General features: G+C 40.9%; 1 protein-coding gene across 1 annotated transcript in view; it reads left to right on the forward strand.

Moving 5' to 3' along the window:
- Positions 1 to 17,062, forward strand: part of PRKCH (protein kinase C eta) — a 225,288-nt gene that overhangs the window by 106,337 nt on the left and 101,889 nt on the right. The window contains exons 3-4 of the mRNA XM_059182259.1: positions 13,371 to 13,521; positions 16,215 to 16,249. Coding sequence (XP_059038242.1) covers positions 13,371 to 13,521; positions 16,215 to 16,249 — 186 coding nt within the window. The remainder of the gene's footprint in view (positions 1 to 13,370; positions 13,522 to 16,214; positions 16,250 to 17,062) is intronic.

The following is a 17,062-nucleotide window of genomic DNA, read 5'->3' on the forward strand; positions in this document are numbered from 1 at the left end:
AAAGCAAACAAACAGAAAAGCCAACCTAGTAGCCAAGATACACAGTTCTAAATTGCTGGCTTCTGACAGGAAGTGACCATACGATATAAGTGACATTTGATTAAAGCAGCTGGCTCCTTCCTTTTTTTTTTTTTTTTTTAAACTATCATAAAGTGCTGGCTGAGGTTCAAAGCCCTGGTGTTAGTGTTGTAGGAGATTTGGCTATGTGATAAAGGTATTTTACCTTCAGCACTAGGTTTGGAATTAGTCGGTTTATAATGAGCAATGGTGCCGTGGTTTTAACAATCATGTTGAGTCAGCAGCATGAGGAAGGCAGCAGTGCTTTCATTCTAGCCATGTAGCTGGAAAAGGAAATGATTAGGCATCATATTCCTCATGGCTAATATCCTGTAAGGTTTTTCTAAAAATCATAAAATCAGAAGTTGAGACTTAGAAGAGACCTCAGAAATCTGCTTGTGGAAAAGAGGGCAAAAACGTTGAAAGGGAAATGGAATAAGCCACGCTATGGGGCAGGGTTCTTGTTAGTTCTCGGCAGGAAACACATGTTTATCTGGAAAAGATTTTGGATGGACAGGTTGTTTGTATAAGAGGCTTTTTTTTTTTGTGAGGAAGGAAGACCAACCTGAGCTTGGAGGCGGGGATGGGGATTGGGGACCGGGGGCATGGGGGGTTGGGGAGAGCCGTCCCTAAGATTCAAGTGAATGAGAAAATCACAGAGGTGATTTTCCAGGGAAATCTTGCTTTCACAGGGATGATATGCTAATGCTACTAGCTTACTTTTAAGTTAGTTAGGATGCATATTCATTTTTATAAGCTACGATGACTAAATGGTAACTTTAGTATTAATTGCTATAAAAATGAATAGTAACTTTTAAAAATTATGGATGGCTTATATTCATGCTACAACCTGCACATGGATGTTTGTAGCAGCTGTTTTTCTTTTAAAGATTTTATTTATTTGAGAGAGAGAGAGAGAGAACGGACAAGCAGAGAGAGGGGCAGAGGGAGAAGCACACTCGCTGCTGAGCAGGAGCCTGAATGTGGGACTCAGTCCCAGGATGCTGAGATCATGACCAGAGCCAACCGCAGACATTTAACCAACTGAGCCGCCCAGGTGCCCTGGATGTTTGTAGCATCTTTATTCATAATTGCCCAAACTTGGAAGCAACCAGGATGTCCTTCAGTAGATGGAGGGATAAATAAACTGTGGTCCATGCAGACAGTGGGCTATATAATTCAGTGCTAAAAAGAAATGAGTTATCACACCATTGAAAGATAGGGCAGAACCTTAAATGAATGCCATTAAGTGAAAGAAGCAAATCTGAGAAGGCTATATACACTGTCTGATTCCAACTGTGTGACATTCTGGAAAAGGAAAACCATAAACAAATTAAAAGACAATAAAAAGATCAATGCTGCCAGAGGTGGTGTCAGAAGGGGATGAAGAGACGAAATAGGAGAGCACAGAAGATTCTTAGGACAGTGAAAATACTCTGTATGATAGTATACTGGTGGATACATGTCATTTATATCTTTTTACACTCACAGAATGTACATCAAGTGTGAACCCTCAGGTAGACTGTGGACTCTGGGTGATTATGTAATATCTCACTGAAGGTTTCTCCTTAAGAAAGGTACTGTCCCGGTGAGGGATGCTGATAATGGGGAAGGTGATGCTTGTGTTATCATCCAGGAGCACTTGGGAAACCTCTGGCCCCCTCCCCTTCAACTTTACCATATACCTAAATCTACTCTAACCAACTGAAGTCTTCTGAAAAATAAGATATGGGAAGACGCTTTGTGTGAAAAGTAGTTGGCATTTACTGTATGTAGGTCTATATGCTGGATATATCTGGCATGTTCATCAAAATATTAACAGTGATTTTTTTTTTTTACAGTGAGATTTAAGATGACTTTTATTTTTTTTTATTTTTTTTAAAGATTTTATTTATTTATTTGACAGAGAGAAATTACAAGTACACTGAGAGGCAGGCAGAGAGAGAGAGAGAGAAGGAAGCAGGCTCCCTGCTGAGCAGAGAGCCCGATGCGGGACTCGATCCCAGGACCCTGAGATCATGACCTGAGCCGAAGGCAGCGACTTAACCCACTGAGCCACCCAGGCGCCCTTAAGATGACTTTTAAAAGAAGATTTTTTTCTTTATGGTTTTTGGCATCATTTGCATTTTCTAAAGTGATCGTTTATTATCTTTATAGACAACTACAGCAAAAGAGCAAAAAGACATTTCACATGTTGCTCTTAGCATTAAGATATTCTTACATTAAGCTCAAAAGGTTCTTGGGAACAAGGGATACCATGGATAAGACATTTCCTCCCAGTTAAATTTAATAATGAAGGATAAAAGAAAAAATTACCAGATAATTGGGAAATGCTTACATTTTAAAGCACATAAACCAAGAGTCTTACTCTAACTTAAGCTTAGAGTTGAAGGTAATGCCATTTTGAGGTATTTTCCAGATAGTCGGAGGACAGCACGAGGCCTAATGGGGACCTACCTCTATATAATCCAATCCAAATTTGATGAGCCAGAAATACGTTTCCTCTTCATCCCGAAACCTGGTGGTGATGAACCACTCAGCAGTGTTTAACTTTGATTTTAAAAAACTAAAGAATGAAGTGGCAGCTGGAAGTCTATTTATGGATGAAATCAGTGCGGATGGGGGGAATGAAATATTTGTAGAATCACAGCAATAGGGTAGAAATCCATACCATTTTTTATTGAAAGGAATTAATAGGACTTTTGCATTTGATAATAGAGAACAAGAGGGAATTTCTGTCATTAAATTATGTGTACAGAAAGGAGAAGTCACAATAATAGCTGAAAAATATTATTATAAGAATTTTCTATTTATATTAAATTCCACAAAGAGTTTGAAGCACTTGTTAGGAGGTGTTTATGGTAGCAAACTATAAAAAAGAAAGCAGGACCAGAGTAGGCATAAATTCATTCTATAGCAGACGTTGTGGATGTCCTCTCCATATTTCCTCTCAGGGCACAAAGAAAGGCTGGACATTTCAGAGAATTGATGCTCCCTACCCCTGAAGCAGCTATCAACCAATGACAAGTGGCAGCTGGAGGATAACTACCCCAGTTTTTCAGCCCCTTGAGGATGTTCTATCAATTCCTTGAGATTGCTAAAAGAGCCCAGCGATGTTGGGTGTTGGATGTTGGGTCAGGGATGTTGGCCTTGGTGTCTACTGAACAGGCTTAGTAGAGAAGCGTAGGATCTGCTGGCTTCTTCATGAAAGGAATCCTCATCCTCCAAGGTTGGAAACAGGGAGACCTGCAACCTGGGAGATGTGGCTAGACTTTGTATCCCTAGGTCTTATGTCCTGGGATTCAGTTTTCCCTGGAGATTCTTACTTTTCGCAAGGACCTCTGTCTACTATGGCAGCCTCTGAGGGTGGCTTCTCCACACTGATGCACTCTCTAAGGCAGAGCTGAGGCCTGCCTGGACAATGTAAGCCAGGCTTAATGGTGGAAACTGAACAGTACACAGAATCATATGCTCTAGATGCTTTTTCTTGCAAGGGATGTTGAACACATCTTCTCTGTGCCTTCACAACTAGGCTTACTCTAAGCCTTCCTCAGTCTGCCTCTGCAGAACTCTGTGGACACCCTGTTCCTAGGCCCTCAAGTCCAGACCCTGGAGAGTGAGGAACAAGGGGAACGACTCTGTCTCCCACCTAACTAAGGCCCCCCTGAAGGTTATTTTGCTGCTGAAAGTCAGATTTGATTTTCGCTTGGATGTCGGATGGTGGGAACACTACCTTTTGGGGAAGAGTCACCCCCTTTACCTTACTATGGTCCAGCTGGGAGAACTACTCTATCTTCTGTTCAAGAAATTTACATGGACTATAGCAGGGGAGCTGTCTCCCGACAGGATGTGACATGATCTCACCTGTATTTCATATGCATAACTGGATGGATTGCAAAGGGGAGCAACCTTATGCAGAGAGTCTAGCTGGGAAACTAGTACCTAGTCTAGATGAGAGGAAGGCAGTGGCAAGAACTATCCCCGGTGAGCATGGGAGGGGCAGATCTAGTCAGATCATAATAGGTTTAGTAGAACTTGACAGTTGATGGGTTGTGGGTGGAGAAGAAGGATCTGAAGACATCTTTAGTTTTTTTCTGGATGACTCCAAGGATAGTAATACTATTATCTAAGAGAAAGGGTGGGTTGAAGAGGCAGGGAAGAGGACTCAGCCTACAAATGTCAATTTTAGGTAATCCGGGGATTACTTGGAGAGATGCTAAGAAGCTACCTAGAAATGTTTAGTATCTTTTTATATGTAGTTAGAAACCAGGACTAGAGCTGTATTTTGGGAGTCCTCAGTTTATGGGCAATTGTTAGAAATCAAGAGAACATAGGAGGTCTCTGAGGAGATGCGGGGAGCATCCAGAAAGACCAGAATGGTGTGCAAAGAGCGTTGGGACACACATGAGTGTAAAGGTTGGGTGGAAGAGGAGAGCTGGTGAGAAGGACAAGAAAGAGAAGCTGGAGAGTAAGAGGAGCCAGACACTGGAGCTGAAGTACTTTTCTCCAAGCGCTGGGACGGGAAGACTTCACACAGTACTCGTGCATGACAGAGGGGAAGATGGGGAGGGAATGATGGGAGGCAGTGCTCCCCCCTCCCAACAGTGGAGTGAAAGGCCTTCCCCGTGGCTCTTGATGGAGCTTTGGTCACGTCCAGGAGCTCTGTCCTGATCACCTTTCTGCTCACGGAGGAGGCTGGAGTGATGGGTAAGGATGGGGTCAGCGTTCACAGCGCTATGAGGGCCATGCATGGGAGTCAGTCTAGTAAGTGACTTTTCTCTTCCCGCTTTGCCAACGATAGCTGTCCACGTGATGCATGATGGAAGGTGTTTATGCACAGAGCTTGCTTGGCGGGAGCAAACCCCTGAGAAACACCTGTCAGGTCTCCTAATGCGTTGAGTCTAATCACTCTATCTGAATTTGAAAATAACTATGAGTCATGTGGTATGCACTTTTCAAAAACAGAAGATTCTGTACTGCTTAGTGTTACTTGGGGGGCTTTAGCGTGCCATTTTAAAATATAAACACCCTTTTTTTTGTAGTTTTTGTCACTGGTGCTGTCCTAAAGTCCCGGAACCTTCTCTCCATTCTGCGTATCAAATTCTTGTTCGTTTTTTCCAAACAACTGCTAAGCTCAGTGCACTTATAAAGTCATTCTTAGTTAATCAGAGGACTAGATACACAACTCCGGTGATTCTTTCTTCACTCAGCACCCACTAAATGCTCTCACCCACTGGGGGTGTATGCTTATTGTAGAGATGCATTTAAGATAGGTATTTGCCTAGCCCGTGTCCTAATCTGTTTGTATCATTATTGTCTCAGACAGGAATCATCTAATGTTAAATTCTTATGCATCATTCTTTGTATACACAGTTTTGTGACTGGATGGTTGCTTATTCAGTGTGTTTGATGATATTAAGTAAGATTCTCCCACCACCTTATCCTGTTACCTTTCAGGGATATATTTTGGAGAGCTAAACAACATAATACTTTCTGGTTTTTTCTTGACTAGTGACTTCTCTACCTCTAAGGTCTTCCTGTTTTTTTTTCTTCAAGTTATCCCCTCCCACACATACAAATGATAAAACAAATATCTCAGGAAGAAGGAAAAAAGGATGTTGGATAGCATTGCTCCATAGTTCAACAATACTAAATAGAGTCTGGCGACCCCACTTCTATCAGTAGCTGCTTGACCTCACTTAACCTTCCTGTTAGCTTCTGTTTCCTCACCAGAAAATGTATTACTTTCCAGGGATTCCAGGAGACCTGATGTTAATAAAGGACACAGCCCAGTGTCGTGTTACCCATAAAGCCGAGGGATAAAACAAAGAGCAGAGGATTTCTAGTGGTAGTTCTGGCTCTAGCTAGCTAGATCAACCTTGGGTGCCATGTTTAAGGTAATGGTTTCCTAAGTGTTGATTTCTAGGCAATTCGGTGACTGAATTAAATCCTTTCTGTTCTTTGGTCTCTATGGTAGTGTGAAGTAAGAGTTTTAACAAATATGCAACACTTACTGGCTCAGGGAGTCATCAAAGTGGTCCTTTGAAGAAGGTTCTCTTGTGCTTCCTGTTCTGCAAATGAGGAAACTGAGGCAGAGGAGATTCAGCAGTGTGCCCCAGGTCAGCTTGGAAGGGAGGAATCACGATTGCTGCCCAGGCTCCAGGTCCAGCACCAACCACCACACACTCCCAGCCTGTTGTGTGGAAAGGCCGCACAACTTCCTCAGCTTGGCCCCTTAACGACAAGCCACGGACTTTTGTAAATCGCAGTGCCCTTGCTTGTTAAGTGAATTCAACTTTACAAAGTTGAATTGTATTTTTACACTGAATCAAGTTATTTCATTTATGCATGTTTTATTCTGGAAATACTTATTTAATTCTGACAGTTTAAAGGTGGCATGCCATAGACTTTCAGTTTCTGATTGAATTTGCTTACAGTCATTTGAAAATTAGGAGACGTGATCTCTGCTTCCAGAAGTACTTTCAAATAACAGAATTCTGCCCCTGGAATAGAAAATTTTAGCTTCAGGTAGATAGAGCAAAAGGCTAAAAAGGATGAAACCTTTACTCTTTTTGAGATAAGGCAGCTTTACTCAGACTTCAGAGAGATGCCCCTCCCCCATGAGGCCTCAGGTTAGCAACACGTTTCCGTCCAGCAAGACTTTTTGCCATGAAAACTAACCCTGGAGTTGTTTGGTGGCTTCTAGTCACTTGTGCCTTCTGAAGTTCTAAAGAGTGCGTGGGATGACAGTCAGATTTTATGACATGAAATTTTATTTCAGAATAGTTATCTTTGTTGTATTTGACCTAATTATTCCCCACCCCATGGATGGGACGGCTTGTCAAAACTGACTCCGGGTGAAACAGATCAGGGCTCCAGGCCTGCCCACTTCTGAGCCTGGAATGTGAATTTCCCTGGTGGGCACGGAGCCAGCTTCCTATTTACTTAGAGGCATGAGCACCTTAGGAGCAAAACAAAAGTTGTGATGCAAGTTTTGGCTGCAGAGCACGTTCAGGTTGCCTAACGTGTTCAGAAGAACCTCGTGTGATCTGGAAAATTTCTCCAAGCCTGGGTTGGTTTAAGGCACAAAAGGATTAAATAGCTTATTTTATTTTTGTTCTTCTGACTCAGTCCTAAGGCAACAGGGGGCGGTACAAACAGCTAGGAAGCCCCCCCTGTGCCCTCTGATGGTAAAGTGGGGGTCCAGTCTGTGCCTGGGCAGAGTGCCTTCTGAGAACTCCTTCTTCCCGTCCAGGGCATCTATCAAGAGAAGGTGACAGTGAAAGTCCTTTGAAGCCATGGGCAGCCCCCGTCCATCCCTGTTTTCTTTTTCAGATTTTATTTATTTGACAGAGAGATACACAGTGAAAGAAGGAACACAAGGGGGGAGTGGGAGAGGGAGAAGCAGGCTTCCAGCCGAGCAGGGAACCCTATCTGGGGCTCGATCCCAGAACCCTGGGGTCATGACTGGAGCCCAGGGCAGAAGCTTAAGGACTGAGCCACCCAGGCACCCCCACCGCCACCCCCATTTTCTTAACCAAACATCTTTCGAATTCCCAGGGGTGCATGAGTGTGTTTTGTGCTTTGAAACAAAGAGGCACCCAGGCAAAAGAAGACAGAAGAGGGAGGAGTGAAGCTTTATTAAAATGAGCACATGGGAGGTGCTTCTGAGACATCTGGGACACCTGCTGTGGGATAAAGGAAAAGATTGAGGCTGGGAAGAAGGGGAAGGGCCTTTCACCTTGATTCAGGATTTGGGGACACCGTTGAGGCTCTGAGGCCGATGGGATAAATCTAAGGTAACTAGTTGTGTGGGGGGCAGGGGGCAGGGGGAAAGAGGACAGGGCATTCCAGGAGGGGTGGAAAGCAGGAGCCAAGGCTTTAAGGGATGACCAACATGGTGGGTGGCTATAAGCGTTTCTTCCTAGTCCTTCAGGCTAGAAGGAATCACCTGAAAATTCAGAGGCCCTGTTATTACTATGGCAATAGCTGTCAGGGAAGCTGGGGGAAAGGGATTCAATTCAAGAAATACTGAAAATACAAGTGAACTGACCTTTTAACCACTCTTCATGGTATTAAGGGATTAAAGAAGAAAATTCTTGATAATTAGACCCCTGGGAAGAATTTAATTTGCATCTAGGTGTGATAAGTGTTTAGAAATTCAATGCATGTTTTGCCTTGGTGAGGATTGAGCTGGTTCTCAGGCTGGTGAGAGCATATGTTAGATACAGCGTGGTCACTAGACCAAATTTTATCATCTGCCCAGCAAAGGAGAATTAAAATCTGGTCTTGTTGTTATTCCTAAAAGGCTTCTGTTCATGTGTGATCCTTATCCAGAATTTTAAGAAACTTGGCCATATTGATTATGACATGATCCCCATAGGGCTGAGGACAGGAATATAGTTATTTTCTTGAGACAGATGGGAAACCTGAGAATGAAAAGAATTAGGCTGATTGCCAAAAGTTTTACACACACACACAGACACAGACACACACACACAGTGAAGCAGGGACTATTTTAACTATGCCAGAGCCTCTGAAAGCATCAGTGTCTTAACCAAATTCATTTTCTTTATTTCTACATTTCATTCTTTGAAATTTCTTATGTAAACCCTAGTTTTTACTGTTAAATAGAAAATAGTAATTGATATCTCTATGGCATACATTCTTTCTCATGTTTTTATAGAAAAAACATAGACATTGAATTGCTGAATGAAAGGAAATGTACATTTACAGCTTTGACAGGTGTTTGACAGATACCTGTCTCCATAAACAATATTCCTACATGTGTTGCATGCTACCCTGGGCCTAACTCCATGCTGAACACTTTGATTGCATTACCTCCTTGGAAGGTCCCTGGAAAAGCAGTATGAGGACAGCATTACCCGGTTTATGGATGGGAACACTGAGGCTTGTGTGGTGAACACAGCCAGAAGAGCCAGGACTGGAGCCCAGTTACACTCCTACCAGCAGAGAGTAGAGGTGCCCCATTCCCTTGTAAGCAGAGGCACATGAGCAATCCTTATAAATATTTGCCAGTTTAAGTAAAATGTCTTTGACCTCCTGCTTCTGACGTGCCCGTCTAGGATAGATCAGACATCTGGTGTGTTTATTGTCTGTCTGCATTTATAGTTTTATAAATGGCCTCTTTGCCGCTTCTGTCCCATTTTTACTAGACTGTTCATCCCTTTTTATTATTAATTTTTACATATTATAAATGGTAACCCTTTGTCATGTGTTGCAAGTCCTTTTTCTCCCAGTTTGTTTTGTTTAGCTTTCCATTTTGTGTCCTTTACCAAATAGAACTTGAAAGTTCTTAAATTACAAATCTAGTCTCTCATGGCTTTAGAATGTTGTTACTTTTATCCCATCCTAGGATAATTTTTCCCTATTTTTCCATAACTTCCTCCTTAACATTTACCTGAGATTATTTTGGTGTCAGGAATGAGGTGAAAGTATTTTTTAAAAGGCTAGCTAGTTGTCTAAGCACTATTTATTAATAATCTATCATGTACCACTGATTTGAGGTATGTTCTAAGCAAAATTGATTTCTAGTTTTGGATTCTTCTTGAGTTGGTAGCATGCTGTTTTAGTCATTGTAACTTAATGTTTTATCATGTAGAACAAGTCTTCTTTCCTTCAGTAGAATTTTTGGACAGTTTTTAAGTATTTATTTTTAATTATATGCCAAATTAACTTTTTTTTTTTTTAAGATTTTATTTATTTATTTGACAGAGAGGTCACAAGTAGGGAGACAGACACAGAAAGGGGAAGCAGGCTCCCTGCTGAGCAGAGAGCCCTATGTGGGCCTCGATCCCAGGACCCTGAGATCATGACCTGAGCCAAAAGCAGAGGCTTAAACCACTGAGACACCCAGGTGCCCAATATGCCAAATTAACTTTTAAAAATTTGTCAAATTTAAAGACTTCCTTTGGGGATGTTTATTGGGATTTTGTTGAATTTAGTTTAAAAAGAATTGACAGCTTAATAGTATTAAGTCTTTCTATTTAGGAAGTTCGCTTTTACTATCTTTTCATCTTCTTCAGTTGGGGTTTATAGTTTTCTTCATATAAGTCTTAAACTTCCTCTGATAAATTATTCCTAGTTTGGGTTTTGTAGCTTTATGAATGGGGTTATGTTTTTGTTATATATTCTAAATGGTTCTTTTGATTTATTAAAGATCTGTTAACTTTTAATGATTTATCATTGTCCATCTTACTGAACTCTGTTTTTAGTAGATTGGGCTAACTTCTCCTGAGTTTTCTAGTCATGTATTAAACATCTCCAAATCATGGCATCATTGCCTCCTTCTCCCTCCACTCCATAGCTTTATCTTTTATTTTCTTTTCATCTCTAACAGCTTTGGCAAGTACCTTCAGAATAATAGTAAGCAATTGATAATTGGTCTTACTTGTTTTTAACTCTTATGGGATTTTTAAAAATTTATTTACCATTTATTTTTTGACCTGTGAGCATAATGTTTTAGTCATGTTAAGGAGACAATCTTCTATTCTTTCCAAAAAGTTTTTTATTAGATTACAAGTTAAACTTTATCTAATGCCTTTTAAACATATATTGAAGTGATCATGTTTACTTTCTTTTACCTGTTAGTAGAATAAAACATAATAGGTTTTCTAATAATATACTAGTTGTTGTGCTCCTGGGAAGATTGCCCCTTGCTCAGAGTGGGTTTTTCTTTTAAGATAATGTTGAATAGTATCAGGTTACCTGGGCGGCTCAGTCGGGTAAGCATCTCACTGGATTTTGGCTTAGGTCCTGATCTCAGGGTTATGAGATTGAGCCCTGCATCTGGTTCCATTCTGGGTGTGGAGCCTGCTTAGGATTTTCTCTCCCTCTCATTTTGCCCCTCCCTGCCCCAGCTTTAAAAAAAAACCAAAAAACAAAAAAAAGGTAATGCTGAGCAGTATAGAATTTCCTGGTTATCTGAGTGTCATTACTACTGAGAAAAGTTCACATAAAATAAACTATTCAAAATGAAGACTAAATTTTGTTACTATTCAAAAGTGGGAGAAGGAGTTTGACAAAGCTAAAATTATTAAAAACTTTACTGAATGCATTTGATTTATCATAGGCACTAATTTTTAGAACACAGTAACTTTTCAGATAAAATTCTATGGCAGAATACTATACATTTTATTTTTTACTAATATAGTGCAGTTTTAAATAGGCTATATTTGGCAAGAGTTTGAGACTTCCTCAGTTTCTCAAGGGCCTCTCCCAGTATGTTACTATTCAAGTGATTCTCTTTTAAAATGAGTATCATGTTGTTTTCTATATCAAACTTCTTCTGTTCACCTATGAACAGATCTAACTCTACCAGAGTCTTATCTACCATTGCCTTCAGGTTTGACTCTTGCCATTCACAAACATCACTTTCCATAGACTGCATGAAATTCTTCAACTTTTACAAGATTTTCAATTTTGCTTTGCAGTTAGTTTTTATTACGTATTAAGATGTTCCCCACCCATAACGCCACATTCAAGAAGCCGAGAAGCCAATGTAGTGGGCAAGAGTAGACACTTATTAAGTGGGAAGGATTATTTGTGTTGGGGATGAATTGTAAAAGAATGGGAGAGCAAAGACCCCATTAACCTGAAAACCACTGATGTTTTCTAATATTGCTTTCCTATTCGCTCTGTAAGTATACGAACTTCAATAAGGAAAATCCCTGCATCAGTATTCATGAGTGAGCTGGATATGGAAGCAGAGGGGTACTTGTCCTGAAGTCCATAATTAGAAGTTAGGTGGTCCAGAAATTTGGTGAAAGAAAATATTTTCACTAAGCTGTAACACAGACGTAGCATTTTCTTCCATTGTTAACTAACCCACGGCAGTATTAGCAGTAATTATGTTTGTTGTCACCATAGAAATCCTGGGTGTTTTCATACTGTATTATAGATTTTGCAGATTTTTAAAAATTTTTTAATGGATATTTTAAAATGCAACTCCTACTTCACTACTATTAAATGTAACTGCTGCTAATCATGTCTTCAAAATTATTAGAGTGATCAGGTACAACACTAAGTAATTTCTTAAAAATAGATATGTATTTCTCACTTTAAATTTAATATTTTGATACTTGATTTCCTTTGTAATCATATATATATATATATACACACACACATACATATATACACACACACATATATATATAAGATTAAAAGATTTACTCTAAGAAGGGATCCATAAATTTCACTAGACTAAGGAGTCCATGACATGAAAAATGATCACAAACCTCTGGTTTCTTTTTTCTGATATATCTTTGGATAAATCTGTTGTGTCTTTTAGTCCTAGGATTGTATCGCATAGTTCCCTTTTAAAAAATGGGGCACTTTCTTTTCTCTTCTATTCTGCAGCAGGTTTAAACATTAATATCATCTTGTTTTTAGAGGCTAAAAATAATTCACCCATGAAACCATCTGGGCATGAATGATTTTTGAGGCAGTCCTAAGAAAATCTTACTAATTTATTTCTAAAACAATTGTCTCTTTGCTGTATGTAGCTCTTTAATTTTGGTCATTTGTGTTTTCATGGATATCTTCAATTTCTTCCAGGTTTTTAAAATTTCTTAGCAGATTAATCTTGCATTATTTCTTAAATTTTCTTTGCATTGAAGTGATTAATTGCAAATCATTGTTGAAGGAGTAATCTTTATTGTATTAATCATAAGTCACTGTACACCTTGGGAAAGTTCTAGTGTAATTTATCTGCAAGACATAATTTGCTGTCTTCAGATAGTGCCCAGTTTTGATTCTTCAGACTAAGAGTCACGATTTTTAAAAATTGTGAATGTGGAAAAGGAACTTTGCATTATGTCCCGGTTAATTTCTACGCATTCCAGAGACGGTGTTTGGACTGATGCTTTTGGGCAGTGTGGTTACTGTGCTGCAGCCTTTCCCTCCTTCTGTTTGTGAGGGTGGCAGAACGAAAGGCAAATAATGAGAAATCTGCTTCACTTCTAGTAGTCCTAGCCAGCGTCCCACACTGTGGGACAGGAGCTAGAAAGCCAGGCTGATGTCCCATAGTGGAACATTAGAACCCTGGAGGATCCATGGTCTGTGCTGGAGAGCCAGCTATGATCAGGCAGTGGGGATCTCAGAGTTCACTTAGGTCTAGCCCTTAGACACGAAGAGCCCTAAGGTCACTGGCAAGCATGGTGATGTTCTGGGGTGTTTTGCATCTGGAAGAAAGAAGAAACAATTTAGAGAGTATTTGAGCTGTTAGACTTTCTCTTACATTAGATACAGCTAGTTTCATCGCACGTTCTTTTTTCCTTTCTTTTGTTGTATAGCCACTCTGCAGAGAGACCGAATCTTCAAACATTTCACCAGGAAGCGCCAAAGGGCTATGCGAAGGCGAGTCCACCAGATCAATGGACACAAGTTCATGGCCACATACCTGAGACAGCCCACCTACTGCTCTCACTGCAGGGAGTTTATCTGGTAAGAGGTTCCGTGGCTTCTCTCTTCCTCCGAGCTTCTCTCTATGTTGTGTGTGGTTTCAGAAGGAAGTGTGATTCTCAAGAGTTGTTTCAGAATCTGATTTTTGCCTTTTATTCCAATATGTTGGCCCAGTAATTTGAATTCCCAGTGAAAAAAAATCTAAACATTTTATGGATCCAAGATTTAGATGCTATTTCTTTTTCCAGTTAATTGGGGAGAATGCTAATGAGTCATAAACTGGCTAAAGAGCATGAACTAGGAAGGCTAACCTGTCAATATATGGATAATCAATAAATTGGATAATTGGCCACTGAGTAAGAGAAACGACAACCATATTGCTTTAAAAAAGTAGGGCTCACATGGTAAGTCATAGAACTTAGTTGGTTGTAAGTAAAGTAAGCACACAGTAATCTTCAGCCTAATGGTATGTGGCCAAAGGTAATGACTTCCAGTGATTGCGTACTATAATCCTTGGCATTTAGGAACTGAGATAATTTACAGCCCAGAAATTCTAGGTGAATTGGGGCAATAGCTTCCTATATGCGTCACCGAAGCTGAAATTTCAGTGGCAAATCTATAATGTAAAAGAAATTGAAGTTAATAGTTACCTTTGTTTAGAGCCAGCATTAAACACATGTGTTTGGAAAGAGAAGAAGGAAATGCCCCCTCGCCCACCTCCAAACATGTACACGTACATACCCATCTCTGTAGAAAAAAAAGACAGTTTAGTATCCATAGCATAAAGGGAAATCCTGGTTGTGTTGCAAACCGTAGTCATTTTGTTTAAGTCAGAAGCACTTGGCTCAGAGTAATTTTTTCAAGTACTGATCAGTGAGTTTGCATTTTTCTTTTTTGTTTTTGTGTGTTTATATGTTTGATTACTTTGGTTTAAAAGTGCCTGCTATCTTTTAGCAGTCAGGATCCAGGGTTAGTGTTTTTGGTGTTTTAAATTAAGAATAGAGCCTTGTCACAAGATGGGATCAGGAGGGAGACAAACCATAAGACACTCTTAATCACAAACAAACTGAGAGTTCCTGGGGGGTGGTGGGGGGGTAGGGCTAGCGTGGCTGGGTTAAGGACTTTGGGAAAGGTATGGCTATAGTGAGTGCTGTGAAATGTGTAAGCCTGATGATTCACAGATCTGCACGCCTGGGGCAAATGATACATTATATGTTAATAAAAATAATTAAAAAAAAAAAAAAAGAATAGAGCCTTGTCTAAACCAAGGACCCACAACTGACTGTTGGTATGTTGCCAACAGATGTGTCATCACAACTGTAGTCTTCAGAAACAAGTTCCTGGTGCATTGTCTATTGAACAAAATGAAAAACTCTGGCATCTTTGAGCTCATTTTCCACTCCTGTGGTCTTCCGCACTGGCTAGTTAGTTGCTGTCCACCACTCTCCTCGTGGTTTTCCTGACCTGAAAGGTCTGCTAGTCTTCATTTCATGTCAAGACTGTTCTGCTTCCCTCCTTTATGTGACCTGCCTGCCCCTGTGGGCATTTGTGGTGACAAACTGTGACCTCAGCTAACGTTCTCAATGGAAACTTGTTTGATAACCACTAAATTTTTTCCACCAAGGAAACATTAACTCCCTCTCAACCAGCCTTTGCTTGCATGTTCTCTCTCTCTCTCTCTCACATACAGAGTATTACTGTATGTGCTACATATATACGGTTAAGAGTATGGACTCTGACATTCAATCTCATTACCAACTAGCTGTGTAAACCTAAATAAATTATATAGTCCATCAGTGTCTATTGTAAAATAAAGATAATTTTATTTTGCTTATCTCATAAACTTTTATGTAGGACATAAAGTTCTAGGCACTATTCTAAGCGTTTTACATGATCACCTCTCTCTACCTTCATGATGACCCTGTGAAGTAGGAGCTGCGGTCATTGTTGCCCTCTGGAGATGAAGAAACCATGGCTCGAGGGAATTAGCGATGTGCCCCCGTCATGCCCAGGCCATCTGGTTTCAGAGTCTGGGCTCTGAGCCTTCCCATGATGCGTGCTACCTCGCAGGACTTTTGTGAGGATTAAGTGAGATACTGCCCATCAGCGGGTTGGCTCAGTGCCTGGCACATCCTCCAGGTTTAATAAAATGTGATCTGTGTTAAATGATAATGAGGGATGATATCATCATCGCCCAGAGAATATACTGGAGAGAGGCCAGCATGATAGTCATGGGCCTGACGGGCATCCTGTGGCAGCATTTCTGTCCCCACCCCCGGACTCCAGGGGTTATGGGGGCACAGGGAAGAGTGAGGGTACCTCAGGCCAGGCAGCTGCGGTGGGCTCACCTGTTTACTTCACGGCCTGCCCATCTTTATGTCTATGCGAGTGAGAATGCCAGAGAAGGCGTTGGAGCTGAGCAGCCTTGCAGCTGATACTCAGTCACATGACCAGCTGAGGACCTGGGCTTTGCCACAGGGGGAGGTGGGCAGAATGAGGACCACCAACACCCACCTGTGTGCGTCACTAGAGGATTCGGATCATCACAGGACAACCTCTAGGTCTTGTGGTAACAAGGGCTCAGAAATCACCTCCTCTTTGCTGGTTCTCTGAAATTAGGTTTCTCAGGAAGGAGCAGAGGATGGCATACATTTGTTTTTCCTAAAGTACTATGATCATAGGGGCGTGGTTGCTGAAGTAGACTGATGATCGCTTTTCTCTATTGTCTTGAACAGGGGAGTATTTGGGAAACAAGGTTATCAATGTCAAGGTAAGAAAACGTTTCAAAAACTGTGTTTAATGTTGTTCCTATGTTAAAAACTGGTTATATTTAGAGGAGACAGGATACATTTCATTAATATTGTAATAGATTACTCTGCTGATCAGGGGACACTCCCAATGCAAGTATTTGGTTGTGTTTTAAATTTTGGCTACATTTTAGCACAGAGGGGACGTTTTTATTTCTAAAGCCGAGATACCTAATAATGTTGAATTGTTTAAAGTTTTGTCTCTGAGATGACGTGAGAATACTGAAAGGGAGTGCCATTTTGTGAGCAGTCCCCTTAAATCTTGAAGCTAAATTTTTGTCTTTTCCAACCCCGTTGTTGCTAGGGGTGAGCAATGACACAATGTTGTCTCTTAACCTGCTTAGAGAATGCAGGGAGGGCAGAGGAGGGTGAAGTCTTGCTCTCTAGGAAGAGCAACCAGTCTAGTTTTTATTAGAACAAAGAAAGGTAACAGGTAAGCTTAGGGGTAGCTTCTGGAGGGCCCGAAACCTGGCTGGGAAATCTGAACTCTACTTATTGGCAATGAGATGCCGTTGAAGGTTTAGATGGTGAGGCACGGGGACCAGAATTATACCATGAGAGGATTCCTATGGCGGTGGGTGTGGGCAGGAGGAAAGCCAGGGAAGATGAAGTAGGCTCAAGACTTGAGTGCAAATAGTTTGGGTGTGAGCAAAGGCGTGAGTTAGGGGGACGGTAATGACCGCGGGAAGGACGGGTACGCTGGATGCCATTGGGTGGGCCTGACAGTAAATCGAGTCACCTTGACATGGTGTGGTCCTTGTTGACTCTACTAGAAC

This window comes from Mustela lutreola, chromosome 7 (genome assembly GCF_030435805.1).
Source record: "Mustela lutreola isolate mMusLut2 chromosome 7, mMusLut2.pri, whole genome shotgun sequence".
NCBI lineage: Eukaryota > Metazoa > Chordata > Mammalia > Carnivora > Mustelidae > Mustela > Mustela lutreola.